This window comes from Oncorhynchus clarkii, chromosome 21 (assembly GCF_045791955.1).
Source record: "Oncorhynchus clarkii lewisi isolate Uvic-CL-2024 chromosome 21, UVic_Ocla_1.0, whole genome shotgun sequence".
Classification (NCBI taxonomy): domain Eukaryota; kingdom Metazoa; phylum Chordata; class Actinopteri; order Salmoniformes; family Salmonidae; genus Oncorhynchus; species Oncorhynchus clarkii.
In genome coordinates, this window is record NC_092167.1 from 20,951,668 (window position 1) to 20,967,110 (window position 15,443).

At 42.4% G+C, this 15,443-nt stretch overlaps 1 protein-coding gene across 1 annotated transcript in view; it reads right to left on the reverse strand.

Moving 5' to 3' along the window:
• LOC139379358 (synapsin-3-like) overlaps nucleotides 1–15,443 on the reverse strand; it is a 121,917-nt gene that overhangs the window by 73,776 nt on the left and 32,698 nt on the right. Inside the window, exon 4 of the mRNA XM_071122165.1 lies at nucleotides 11,626–11,717. Coding sequence (XP_070978266.1) covers nucleotides 11,626–11,717 — 92 coding nt within the window. The remainder of the gene's footprint in view (nucleotides 1–11,625; nucleotides 11,718–15,443) is intronic.

A 15,443-nucleotide genomic window follows, 5' to 3' on the forward strand; every position in this document is an offset into this window, starting at 1 on the left:
GAGTGTGTCAAGAACTGCAACGCTGCTGGGTTTTTCACACTCAGTTTCCTGTGTGTATCAAGAATGGCCCACCACCCAAAGGACATCCAGCCAACTTGACACAACTGTGGGAAGCATTGGAGTCAACCTGAGCCAGCATCCCTGTGGAACACTTGTCACCTTGTAGAGTAGATGCACCCAACAAATTGAGGCTGTTCAGATGGCAAAAGGGGGGTGCAACAACATTAGGAAGGTGTTGCTAATGTTTTGTACACTCAGTGTAGTGGGTAAGAGACCATTAATTCCAGCAGAAAATGTGATCGTCGGTCTACATGACCGACAAATTAAGTTGCGCACTTCCACTGTTAATATGAAAAGCATCAGATGTGAATTGCGGTGCAGGAGCGAGTCAGAGATATAGCACTAGTAAATTACCTATAGCAGAAAGGGAAATTTGTGTTATGAGTTAGAGTGGTTTAGAGGGACCATTTGTATTCATGAAAACATTACAGAATTGGCATCAGGACTAAAGTCTGGTGGTGGTGCATTTGGGGGAAATCATCCTGAGGTTTGTTAAGCACATGCCTGACTTCAGCCTGTCTCTCTGTGAGCTGGATTAATTTGCTATGTTATAAGACTACCGCATCTGAGGTATTAGAAGGTCTGATTGAAGTACAGTAGCAAGGGTCTTCAGTGGGGAAAAAAAAGTGATTCAATTGTGTAGGCGCGCGCATGACACGTCGGTCTCAATTCTGGGGTCGATATTGGTGTACATATGAGGTACACGCTACTGTACATGTGTGTGAACCTGTGTATGTGTACAGAGTGAGTGTGTGTTTAGGTGACATGAAACGTCTGTGGTTGGTTTTGGTTCAGTAATCTACATCGGAGGTAAGGAGAGCCAGGCCCCGTCACACTGCGTCTGCCTCAGGACTCAAGGAGGTTCAACCCTTTGTCTGGGTAGGGCTGGTTATGGTAGCTTACAGGACAGAGAATTAGAAAAAGAATAACATACAAGTATCTGCTGATGCAATATCCCTGCTCCATCTGTGAGACTGACCGCAGGTCTGGGGGGGGGGGGGGGTGAGGACAGGGAGGAATGCAGAGGGAGGACGGGCCCCTGCAGTCAACCATGACAGGGTTAGGAACTTCCACTGCCGGTCTGCTACAAAATAGTATGGCTCTGGATAAGCAAGGTGCATTGGCATTCAGTTTAGGTCTTGGCGCTACACAATGCATGAACATACAAATGTAAAAGCAAGTGAGCATGGTATGTAAATCAAAACCAAATCTACAGAGACAAATTTGTTCTCGTCTCTGGAAGTGTTCAAGGACAGTGAAATCCACACGTCTCCAGGTATGGAGGAACTTACTGTGTTCAATTGAAGAGTTTAAAATTCCAAAACGCTATATATGCACATTTTCACAAATGTTTGTAAATTAGCTTTTATTGTTTATAGAAATTATGAAAGAGAACGGTGCGTTTCACCATCTAATCATGGCATAGGGTTGTTCAATGACAGATATGCATTTGTTTAAAATAACTTGGTTTCATAAAGTATTTTGCTAAATGGTATTCATTCACCTTACACTCAAAAATAGAAAAATAAGTAGTACTGCTAGGTTTTACCGTCAAATGTAACAAATAATTATAACATTTATGTACAATTATATTATAATTCAATACAGTAATATGAGCTCTGTATGTAAAACATTTACACTTGACATTTTAGTATGACCAACAGCACAATGGTCAACCTGATCTAGTCCTGTGGTAGCTCTCTCTCTAAAAAAAAAACAAACAGACTCTTATACACTAGTAATCGCTTTGCCAAAACATGCCTGTTGTCCTTGGCATGCCTGAAAAGCAGGCAAGATAAGACAGGCATAGTGAGGTCTCTGGGAGCTGTCAAACAGTACAACCGATCCTGCCCTCTATAACGGCCCTTCACTTGGCCTAATTAATCCAGCACCTATAATGTGAGTGGGGGTGTTTTCATTGTACGTTGCATGCACATAACAGGTAAACAAGCGGCCATATTGAATCGCCCAGCCCAGTCCAGGCAGACAGGCATTTGCTCATTCACATCACAGCGTATTGCTGCCAGCATGGCTGGGCAGGATGCTGTTTCCCATTACCCTAATCACCTCCCTGATTGGATTTCAGTTCATTCATCACAGGAGGAGCAGGACTGTGGAGAAGAAACCTTTGGCTGTGCTGATCGGAATCCTTTTGCTGTGGCTAATCATGCTCCATTGCTATAATCGTGAAACACTTTGCCAGACCAGTGTTTCTGCTTTAAGTTAAAGTTCAGCAGCTGGGCTGGAGGGGTTTGGCAGAAATAGCAAAAAAAAAAAAAAAAAAAAACACAGGTGACGGCACGTTTTGGACACGACTCTTGCACGAACGAGAACGCACCATATATGCTCAAAAACATGCCTACCTCTACGCCATGGCAGAAAATAACAAAGGGCAGAACCACTTGAAGTCATCTAATAGCCAGTAACAGCAGGTCCTACTAATGTCATCATAAGAATACGAAGTCATATATAAAAGCATGCATCTTCACGTTATGCTTTTAAAAAATCTAAATGTAAAAGCTGTTTGTGCTCCCATATAAGTGCATGTGCAGTCACATATGCATCGGCCGCATCAAAATCCACACAGTAATAGTGCACTTGTTACGGTTTAGTTGATATATGACAAACAAGCAAAAACCATGCACTTCTAAGAAGTTCCACTTGGATAAAGAAGTCTGAAACCACAGAACTGTGAGAAAGTGTGCTCCCTTGATAGGCCAGTAGAGGGGAGGTGGGGGAAGTGTTTAGGGAGTGCACCCGTAGCCAGATGTCAAGGGTCAGAATGCTGAACGGATCATGGCCCTTCTTTATGCAGCCCCGCACGGACGGAACAGCAGGAGCCCTATAAACCGACCAGGACACGCACGGACACAGAGAGCAGTTTGAGAGCCGTGCGAACCAACTACTCACATGTACAGTACATGTCACACACAATTTATGTTATAAAACATAATGCCTTTAATCTGGGGTCCTTAGGAAACATGCCGTTTATCCGATATGGTTATCTTCAGGAATGTGTCTCAAAGCATTTAGGATTTTTAAGATTTGTTTTCATTTAGTCTTCCGGCTAAGAATAAAATGGAACATTTTCATAAGTAGTCATTATTAGCCCAGCTTAGGCACCAATACAGAATTGCTTATAGACTGCACCAAATCCTGAGTAGGCAGTGATAAGCTATACTACTGTATGGCTTAGGGGAATGTGTGTCAAGCAAAGGACAACAGCCGTATCTTAATGAAGTTATCTACATTTTCCCACCATCGACTGTCACCACCCACATGAAACAAATACTATGGAATAAAAAATGTAGTATTCACAGCAGTGTTTTTGAAGACTCAACTGCAGTATTTACAGTTAACTTTAGTATACAGTGCCTTTAGAAAGTATTCAGACCCCTTGACTTTTCACATTTTGTTAGACTTATCCAAAAAAATAAATGATTCCCCTCAATCTACACACAATACCCCATAATGACAAAGCAAAATGAGGTTTATAGAAATTGGTATTTAAAATTTGTTGTATTTAAAAACCTGAAATATACATTTACATAAGTAAAATAATACCCTTTACTCAGTACTTTGTTGAAGCAACTGTGGCAGCAATTACAGCCTTGGGTATGATGCTACGATCTTGGAACACCTGCATTTGGGGAGTTTCTTCCATTCTTCTCTACATATCCTCTCAAGCTCTCAGGTTGGATGGGGAGCGTCGCTGCACAGCTATTTCCAGAGATGTTCGATCGGGTTCAAGTCCGGGCTCTGGCTGGGCCACTCAAGGACATTCAGAGACTTGTCCCGAAGCCACTCTGCGTTGTCTTGACTGTGTGCTTAGGGTGAGTGCAAAGGTGAACCTTCACACCAGTCGGAGGTCCTGAGCGCTCTGGAGAAGGTTTTCATCAAGGATCTCTGTACCTAACTCCGTCCATCTTTCCCTCAAACCTGACTAGTCTCGCAGTCCCTGCCTCTGAAAAACATCCCCACAGCATGATGCCGCCATCACCATGCTTCACCGTAGGGATGGTGCCAGGTTTCCTCCAGACGTGATGCTTGGCATTCAGGACAAAGAGTTCAATCTTAGGTTCATCAAACCAGATAGACCATGGAAAAACTAGGATTGAGAGACCTAAAAATATCCACTCCCCATCCAACATGACAGAGCTTGAGAGGATCTGCAGAGATGAATGGGAGAAAGTCCCAAAATACAGGTGTACCAAGCTTGTAGCATCATACCCAAGAAGAATCTAAGCTGTAATCACTGCCAAAAGGTTTTCCAAAAAAGTACTGTGTAAAAGGTCTGAATACTTATGTAAAATGTGATTTCAGTTATTTATATTTTTATAAAATGTGACGTAAACATTTTTTTTGGAACGTTTTTCTTTGTCATTATGGGGTATGGTGTATGAGGAAAAACAATTGAATCCAGTTTAGAATAAAATGTGGAAAAAGTCAAGGGGTCTGAATACTTTCTCAAGGCACTATACTGTAGACACACCTTGTGTCTTAATAAAATCAACTCTGCATTGAGCTTAAAATGTTTTAAGCTTACAGTTTGATGAACTACGACAAATGCCTCAGGAGTGCGCCAGAGATCTATTTAACCAGATGAAAAAATCCTTAACCTTATCCGATCATCCTCCTGTCTTGCTGGCTTTTGCAGATTTAAAAATATATTTATTTAACTAGGCAAGTCAGTTAAGAACAAATTCTTATTTACAATGATTGCAACAACACATCTTCAGTAGGGTAAAACTAACCTGTCTCACGACGGTCTAAACCCAGCTCACGTTCCCTATTAGTGAGTGAACAATCCAACGCTTGGTGAATTCTGCTTCACAATGATAGGAAGAGCCGACATCAAAGGATCAAAAAGCGACGTCGCTATGAACGCTTGGCCGCCACAAGCCACAATTGCCTTGTTCAGGGGCAGAATGACAGATTTTTACCTTGTTGTTGGATCAAATCCCCAAGCTGACCTTTCGGTTACTGGCCAGAAAACAGATTCTGCCATTACTCTCATGAAGTTGCCGGTAATAAGCAACAGGAGGAGTTGGCAACCTTTCTCATGTGGAATGCCAATTTACCTTACAATTTCTACCGTCTGTGTGCCAGCTACAGTTTTCATTTACAAATTCTGGTGAAAGTTACATTTTTAATAACATAGCTCAAAATCATTCTCATATGGTTAATCAAAAATTCTATCCAAATCTAAATGAAAATGATACAACCCCTAAAAAGTAACGTCTATTGCCATTGCCAACTATGTCAAAATAGCCGACATAAAGCCAACGAATAAAAATATCGCAGCCTGCAGGTAGGAAATCTCCTGATAAAAATAAATGTTGTATAAAATCACATTGGCTACACATGGCCTGGCTGCAACTTTAAACATTTTACCAACTAACTTGTGTCTGCCCGAAGCTTGCACTAGTGAACTTGCAACGTTGTATAAAATATTCAGTTTCTTGCAACAGTGAGCTCAGGACAGACAGCTGTAAGCTATTTGGGATAAGAAGCAGTGCTTAACTTGGGAAGGAGCTCACCAGAGCGGAGTACCGGCACCTCAAAATGTTCTACTGCTTGAGCCCCTGTTCCTCTTAAAGACAATTAGCTCAAAAGTATTGTGGAGCTCCTGCACCAAAACATAAAACAGTACTAGTACCCAAAATGAATACCCGGAACCTATTTCAGTCCAAGTCAAGTACTGACAAGTAAATCAAGCAGTCCTATTTCCACTGGACTAGAGCATGACATTTTACCCTTTCACGCCGAGTGGTTATCAAAAGGGAGAGAGCTGGAAAGATTTTTCAAATACATTGAGGCACTACTGTTATTCTCAATGGACTTTGTTTGCTTGCTGTTTGAGTTGAAGAAAACAACTCTGAGAAGCTCCAAAGCTCATTAGTGGTGGTGCAGTAAGGCAAATCAGAAATACTATCAGATCCCCAAATAGGCACATTTATTTGCCTACGTTTGTGAACAGGCCAAGTAGCCTATAGGCCTACTTCTATGAGAAGGGGAAGACTGGAATAATATTGAATACATTAAAATAAATTACCATAACCAAAGTAACAAACATTGTAGATTAGAAATTATATGAATTAAAGGTAAATGTATTACTGGTGATATATGTAATGGGGAATTGATACACTAAAAATAAAATAATTCACAAAATGAAGCTATGAAACAAATGTGCATAAATTGGCGGGAGAGAGATGTGCATCTGGGCGCATGGTCAATCCGATGTCTGCATTGGCCATGCAGCATTTACGGTGATATCGGGTCATTCATGCTTCTCGGAGCAGAAGTATTTTTACTATTTTCTACATTGTAGAATAATCGTGAAGACATCAATACTATGAAATAACACATATGGAATCATGTAGTAACCAAAAAAAAGTAACAAATCAAAATATATTTTATAATTTGAGAATCTTCAAAGTAGCCACCCTTTGCCTTGACAGCTTTGCACACTCTTGCATTATCTCAACCAGCTTCCCCTGGAATGCTTTTCCAACAGACTTGAAGCAGTTCTCACATATGCTGAGCACTTGTTGGCTGCTTTTCCTTCACTCTGCGGTCCAACTCATCCCAAACCATCTCAATTGGGTTGAGGTCAGGTGATTGTGGAGGTCAGGTCATCTGATGCAGCACTCCATTACTCTCCTTCTTGGTCAAATAGCCCTTATACAGCTTGGAGGTGTGTTGGGTCATTGTCCTGTTGAAAAATAAATTAGTCTCACTAAGCGCAAACCAGATGGGATGGCGTATCGCTGCAGAATGCTGTGGTAGCCATGCTTGTTAAGTGTGCCTTAAATTCTAAATAAATCCCTGACAGTGTCACCAGCAAAGCACCCCCACAACTACCCCATGCTTCACGGTGGGAACCACACATGCGGAGATCATCAGTTCCCCTACTCTGCGTCTCACAAAGACATGGCAGTTTGAATCCAAAAAGCTCAAATTTTGTACTCGTCAGACCAAAGGACAAATTTCCACCGGTCCTGATGTCCATCGCTTGTGTTTCATGGGTTTGCAAAGAGTCGGAAACTTTCCAGTAAATTTCCGGAATTTCTCCGGCATTTTTCCATGGGAAGTTAAGCTCGAGAATTGGGGGAATTTTGCTTAAATTCATTAAAAAAAAAAAGTTAGCTTATAACATGTGTAATCCACAAAGGTTCTAGTAAATAGTATAGTAGCCTAGAATAGTAGCCTACAGCAAAGTGTGTTTAAATCATTTCTAACTTGTTAACAATTTCTGTTCGTTAGTTTTTGCTACCATGTGGGTTTTTAGCTTGCCAACAGTTTTAATTCACCTGTTTCCATACATGATTCATTTTAAAACATGTATCTTACAAAGGAGTTGTTTAATCTAACTGCTTAACTATTTATCTGTACATGGAATTGTATTTGGGTTAGTTTTACTCATTTTTTTCCAATCTTTACAAGAAAATGTCACAGGCCACATCTGATGTGTGGAGACATTTCACTGCAGCTAATTTAGAAGGAAAAGCTGTGTACATTTGCAAATACTGTGCCAAATCATATGTGACGAACACAACAAAAGATAGAGAATAATCTGGCCAAGTGCATAACGTTCCGTCAGCGCTCACAACAAGCAACCACTGACAAAAGTCCCTCTACTTCTATTTGAGGTCAGACACCTTATCGATAGCAACAGCTCTTGGTCCTCCTGGAATCAGTTTTTTTTTTAACTCAATGGAGGAACGTAGTCAGAGAAATGCTGATAAATGTCTTGCTCGAGCTGTGTATGCAACTGGTTCACATCTGATACTCACAGGCAATGTGTATTGGAAGAGATTTCTGAATGTTCTTTGCCCAGCATACACCCCTCAGCATACACCCAACCAGACATGCTTTATCTATTCATTTACTGGATGCAAAGTTCAGAGTTCAAGTGAAGGTCAGGCAAATAGAGAAAGCAGACTATATTGCAATCTCTGATGGGTGGTCGAATGTTCGTGGGAAGGAATAATTAACTACATCACCTCAACCAGTATTCTACAGACACAAGGAATATCAGACACACCGGTCTCTACATTGCAGATGAGCTGAAGGCAGTCATCAATGGCCTTGGACCACAGAAGGCATTTGCACTGGTGACAGACAATACTGCAAACATGAAGGCTGCTTGGTCTAAAGTGGAAGAGTCCTTCCCTCACATCAATTGGCTGTGCTGCTCATGCATTCAATCTGCTCCTTAAGAACATCATGGCACTGAAAACAATGGATACACTCTACAAGAGAGCCAAGGAAATGGCTAGGTATGTGAAGCATCAAGTTATAGCAGCAAGCTACCTCACCAAGCAAAGTGAGAAGAATAAGAGAACCACATTGAAGCTGCCCAGCAACACCCGTTGGGGTGGTGTTGACATCATGTTTGACAGTCTCCTGTAGGGGAAGGAGTCTCTCCAAGAAATGGCCATATCACAGTCTGCCGATATGGACAGCCCCATCAAGAGGATCCTCCTGGATTATGTATTTTTGGAGAGAGTGGTAAGCAGCATGAAATCTATAGCAGCAGCCATTGCACAGATTGAGGGAGACAATGCCATCCTGTCTGATGTTCAGACTCTGCTTGCAGATGTAAGAGAAGAAATCCGTACTGCCCTGCCCACTTCACTGTTGCTCCAAGCAGAGGAAACTGCAGTTCTGAAATACATCAAAAAGCGTGAAGACTTCTGCCTGAAGCCCATACACCCCGCAGCGTACATGTTGGACCCCAAGTATGCTGGCAAGAGCATCCTGTCTGGTGCAGAGATCAACAAGGCCTATGGTGTCATCACTACCGTGTCTCGCCACCTTGGCCTGGATGAGGGCAAGGTTCATGGCAGTCTGGCGAAGTACACTTCCAAGCAAGGGCTTTGGGATGGCGAAGCAAGGACTTTGTGGATCTGAGGCCCTTTCCTCTGTTGCCTCCATCATCCTCCAAATCCCACCAACATCAGCCGCCTCAGAGCGCAACTAGTCCTCGTTTAGGAACACACTGGCTGACCAATACAAGGGTTGAAAAATTGGTGGCCATCTGAGAAAATGTGAGGCTTTTTGAGCCTGACAAGCCATCCTCAACAAGGTTGGAAAGTGACAGCGAAGATGAGGCCTCAGAGTCTGACGTTGAGGAGGTCCAAGGAGAAGAGATGGAAGCCTGAGAGGAAGCCTGAGAGGAAGACAACCAAAGCTTTAGTTTCTAGACTATCATTTTACAGATGCATGTTGAAAGTCTTTGGGAGATGCGATGGATCATTCAATATTCCCTTTCTTTTGATGTTCAGTGAAATCATCCCATGTGAAAAGTCAACGCATTTGAAGTTTAATTCGTAACTAAATGGTTTATTTTTTCCTTTTGGAAGGAGTTTTTGCAATTTGCAATTATGTCTACTTATGATAAGGTAAAAGGTTTATGTTTCTGTCTACATATGATATGGTAAATATATCCAATGTAAAAAAACATCTACATTTAAATGTATTAATATTAATTCCCATATATTACCGTTAATTCCCAGGGAAAGTTTCCACCTCTGAATATTCCCCAAAATGTGTAACCCGCGTCTCTTCTTCTTATTGGTGTCCTTTAGTAGTGGTTCCCTTGCAGCAATTCGACCATGAAGGCCTGATTCACACAGTCTCCTCTGAACAGTTGATTTTTTATTTATTTATTCTTTAACTAGGCAAGTCAGTTAAGAACAAATTCGTATTTACAATGACGGCCTATGATGTTGAGATGTGTCTGTTACTTAAATGCTTGAGTTCATTTGAGCTGCAATTTCTGATATGCTGTTAACTCTAGTGAACTTATCCTCTGCAGCAGAGGTAACTCTGGGTCTTCCTTTCCTGTGGCGTTCCTCATGGGAGCCAGTTTCATCATAGCGCTTGATGGTTTTTGCGACTGCCCTTAAAATAAACTTTCAAAGTTCTTGAAATGTTCCGAATTGACTGACCTTCATGTCTGAAAGTAATGGACTGTCGTTTCTCTTCACTTATTTGAGCTGTTCTTGGCATAATATGAACTTTGCCCTATTTGTTAAAATACCATCTTTTGTATAAAACCCCTACCTTGTCAAAACACAACTGACTGGCTCAAACACATAAAGGAAAGCAATTCCACAAATGAACTTAACAAGGCTCACCTGTTAATCGAAATGCATTCCAGGTGACCACCTCATGAAGCTGGTTCAGAGAATGCCAAGAGTGTGCAAAGCTGCCATCAAGGCAAAGGGTGGCTACTTTGAAAAATCTCATATATAAAATATATTTTGATTTGTTTCACACTTTCTTGGTTACTTCATTCCATGTGTTATTTATGTATGTAGAAAACAATAAAAAAATAAAGAAAAACCTTTGAATGAGCAGTTGTTTCCAAAACCTCTACTAAAACAATCGACCAGTCGACTAATTGGGATTAGCCCTAGTGTGAAGTATAGTATTCTACAGAATTCTATAGTAATTACTGTAGTATTTTTCATGTGGGCATTGACTCTTTATTGCAGTCAATCCATGGGAATTGACTACATAACACAGGCAAGCAATACAATAACCTCAGTGACGGACAGCCAGGCAGGCATCCACCTCCTAGACAAGCTACGACAGAAAGGCATGATACACAACCCTACAACCTGTCTAGTCTAGCCACTGTGTATCCTTGACTTAATTTCAAACTGCTTCAAACTACACAAGGCCAGAATGTTTCCTTAACATTTCCTGTACAACTGCCAGATCCAACCCAGGTCGTCATTTTTTCAGATGTGTAAAGAAGAAAAACAACATTCATTATCGCGATAAAGTATCGTAGCAATGCCAGCATAGAGCCGAGTAGTACATTTACTAGCCTGGTCCCAGATCAATGTTATGCAGATGGCAAGACAGCACAAACAGATCTGGGACCAGGCTAGTGCATTCCCCAGAAGGCTGTGAAACAAGCAGTGGTCTGACGCTCCATAGCAGCATGCACCTCATTAGCTGATCTAATTGACCCTGCTACATGAAGGAAGAGAGAGGCGGGTGGTGACGTCAACTCCCAAACTACCAGAAACACAGCTCCACTGCAGTCCACAGAGGAAGAAGTTGGTATGTAAAGAAGTTGTGTGAAGACTGTTCCATTTTGGAATCTTGCTGTAGTATGGAACACAGAACAAAATTGAGGAGGGAATTCTGGAAGTCTGAGAAGTAGTGTTTGAGCTGAGAGGAAGGATACAGAGGTAAAAAGGTTGGGTGCTTTCGATGCTGAACTTCTTTTCAGAGGTATTCACAGACATGTTTTGCGTGACAGTAATAGCCAGTCCTTGTCATATAATTTCCCAACGGCTCCATCATCTATTGTGACATCCCTTTTTTGTGACTGAAAGCAAATGCGCGCGCGCGCCCACACACACACACACACACACACACACACAACTACAATGTAGCTGATGGCTGTTGAAGGGAATAACTGGAGCCATTGTCCGGACACACTGAGGCAGACTGAAGATGTGTGGGCAAATGCGTCGGAACAGAGCGATTGACTGACAGGGGCCGCTCTCTTTACCTCTCTCCATCTATTTGTTACCTTACCTGACCACTTTGGTTCCTCCTCTTATGGCCTGCATATCAATCATACACCCAGTGCTCATGTACGAAGCCAGGTTGATCTCGGAGAACTCCGCCTGTGAAACAAGGAGAAAAACACCACGCTGAGTTATACACATTCACTGGGCGATAGAAGTATCAAATTACTGTAAAACACAATTTACATGTGTGTCTATAGGCCTTAAACATCAAAAAAAAGTCCTAACTTTCAGCATTAACATAAAAAGCCTTTCTGGCTTTCTGTTAAAAAAAATACATCTTTGAACTATATGAGTAAAACATTCCACGCACACACGCTTAGATGTGAGTGGGAAACATCAAAGTAGTTTGCAACAGATAACACCCATCACTGATAACCTATGTCGTCATGTGAGTGGTAGGCTCTACCACTTAAGCTCAAGTCACCCCTTCTCTAGGGGCATGAGGGACCATAGAGTTACTATAACGAGAAACCCCAAGTCAATGAGGTCAATGGGTGGTAATACTATTTCTCTACTATATTATGGCAGACCAGCTTGATCTACTGTCTCTATTACATTATGGCAGACCAGCTACATCTACTGTCCCTACTATATTATGGCAGACCAGCTACATCTACTGTCTCTACTATATTATGGCAGACCAGCTACATCTACAGTCTCTATTATATTATGGCAGACCAGCTACATCTACTGTCTCTACTATATTATGGCAGACCAGCTAGATCTACTGTCTCTATTATATTATGGCAGACCAGCTACATCTACTGTCTCTACTATATTATGGCAGACCAGCTACATCTACTGTCTCTACTATATTATGGCAGACCAGCTACATCTACAGTCTCTATTATATTATGGCAGACCAGCTACATCTACTGTCTCTACTATATTATGGCAGACCAGCTAGATCTACTGTCTCTATTATATTATGGCAGACCAGCTACATCTACTGTCTCTACTATATTATGGCAGACCAGCTACATCTACTGTCTCTACTATATTATGGCAGACCAGCTACATCTACAGTCTCTATTATATTATGGCAGACCAGCTACATCTACTGTCTCTACTATATTATGGCAGACCAGCTAGATCTACTGTCTCTATTATATTATGGCAGACCAGCTAGCTATACTATTTCTCTGTGATGGGTGGGGTGGGAGAGAGAGCTTCGCGAGAGAGAGCGAAAGAGAGACTAATCAAGTTATCCAGAGTCTGTCTGTGGCCTCCCAGAGAGGACAGGGCAGCAGAGGCCTTGTGACAGGGAGGGAGGCTTGAGCCCAGGCAGCTACTTAATGACTTGATCGAACTCCCAGGCAGAGCAGAGATCCTCTCTGGAGGGGAAGGGACACTGTAGCTTGGCCTGTCTGGAAGAGAGCTCTGGGAACAGAGGGACTAGAATGGGGCATTAGGGGCCAAGTGCCTCCATTGCCTCCTGTAATTACAGGTTTGAAATAGATTTGCTCCAGAGATTTAGCTCCAATGAATCCGGTTTTAGTCTCTCACTTGCTGACCGTGTTCTCAGGACAGTACCTTGCAAGGGGACACGTGTTAAACGCATATTGTACCCAAATGTAATAAATTCAGTAGATTCCAAATCTACATACATCCACTTCAACCCAGACACAGGTCACATACATTATTAGCCATTAGTACATTTTGCTGCAGGGTAAATACTGCACAGAACATTCAGGAACATGCAATGGGTGTGGCCCTTTGGGGAAACTTGGTATTGAGACACAGCCACTTTCCCCATCCATGGTGAACCCAAGAGCATAATATCCAAACGCATGACATTCTCCATATATGGCATGTCTGCTAAAGTCAGGGCTGATAAAATACACCATATTTATGATTGAGAACCACAGAGAGACTGGCCAATGAATGATGCTGTCCTAAACCAGGAATCAGGAAGGAATTAAACTCTACATTTAAAAACACATGACATTTTTTCAAAATAAAATAAAATTCCTGCAGTTATTTCAGTTTGGGATTTTTTTTGATCATATGCTGGGTTCATGTCTTTGTTTTTTGCCTTGGTGACCTTGTTTGGGTGTTGGTACCATAACAGCACCCTAGACCCACTCCAATTCGCATACCTTCCCAACAGATGATGGAATCTCAATCGCACTCCACACCACCCTTTCTCACTTGGACAAAAGGAACACCTATGTGAGAATGCTATTCTTTGACTACAGCACAGCATTCAACACCATAGTGCCCCCAAAGCTCATCCTTAAGCTAAGGACTCGGACTAAACACCTCCCTCTGCAACTGGATCCTGGACTTCCTGACGAGCCGCCCCCAGGTGGTAAGAGTAGGCAACAATACATTGCCACGCTTAGTCGCCTCCTGTATTCCCTGTTCACCCACAACTGCATGGCCAAACACGACTCCAACACCATGATTAAGTTTGCTGACGACAACAGTGGTAGGCCTGAACACCGACAATGATGAGATGGCCTATAGAGAGGTCAGAGAACTGGCAGTGTGGTGCCAGGACAACAACCTCTCCTTTAATGTGAGCAAGACAAAGGAGCTGATCATGGACTACAGGGAAAAGGCAGGCCGAACAGGCCCCCATTAACATTGACGGGGCTGTAGTGGAACGGGTCGAGAGTGTCAAGTTCCTTGGTGTACACATCACCAACGAACTATCATGGTCCAAACATACCAAGACAGCCGTGAAGAGAGCATGACCCCCCCCCCCCCCCCCCACTGAACAAATTTGCCATGGGTCCCCAGATCCTCAAAAGGTTTTACAGCTGCACCACCGAGAGCATCCTGACCGGTTGCCTCATCGCCTGGTATGCAACTGCTCGGCATCTGACCATAAGGCGCTACAGAGGGTAGTGAAAACGGCCCATTACATCACTAGGGCCAAGCTTCCTGCCATCCAAGACATACATAATAGGCGGTGTCAGAAGAAAGCCCATAAAATTGTCAGAGACCCCAGTCACCCAAGTTCTACTGTTTTCCCTGCTACCGCATGGCAAGCGGTACAAGAGCACCAAGTCTAGGACCAAAAAAACTTCTCAACAGCTTCTACCGCTTCTACCGCTTAGCCATTAGACTGCTGAACAATTCATTAAAATTGGCACCAAACAATTTACATTGACTGACCCCCCCACTGCTACTCACTGTTGTTACCTATGTACACTTCACCCCCACCTACATGTACAGATTACCTCAACTAGCCTGTTTCCCCGCACACTGACTTGGTACCAGTGCCTCGTTGGTGTTACTTTTTATTATTACTTTTTAATTTAGCCTACTTGGTAAATATTTTCTTCCTGAACTACACTGTTGGTTAATGGCTTGTAAGTAAGCATTTCATGGTAAAGTCTACACTTGTTGTATTCAGCGCATGTGGTAAATACATTTTGATTTGATTTAGCTTCACTGAGGGACAAAAAGCTAATGAATCCTAAAGAAAAAAGACAACATTCCTGCCCTACTTTACTGTGAACATGCTTCCAACATGTTAGCGCTGTGGAGATGGAAACCAGTCACTGAGGAGGACAGTCTACTCAGGATGGAAGGTGAGGTGAGGGTTAGGGGTCAAAGGTCAAGAAGGATTGGTTTCAGTCAATATACTGCAGGGTGGGATGTTACAGGCCAATGTTACAAAGTAGAGCTCATCTTAAGCCCTCCAAGTCCTAGCTAGGTGCTCCCATTAGAGAAACCAAAAGCCCCCCCCGAGAGATCAGCAAGATGTTGACCTCAAGACTTCTAGCGGTAACATGTGTCAGATTTAACATCACTTTTAAGTATGTAGAGTGACACTAATGCAAGAATTTTAATGGGTTCTCAATGTGTAGT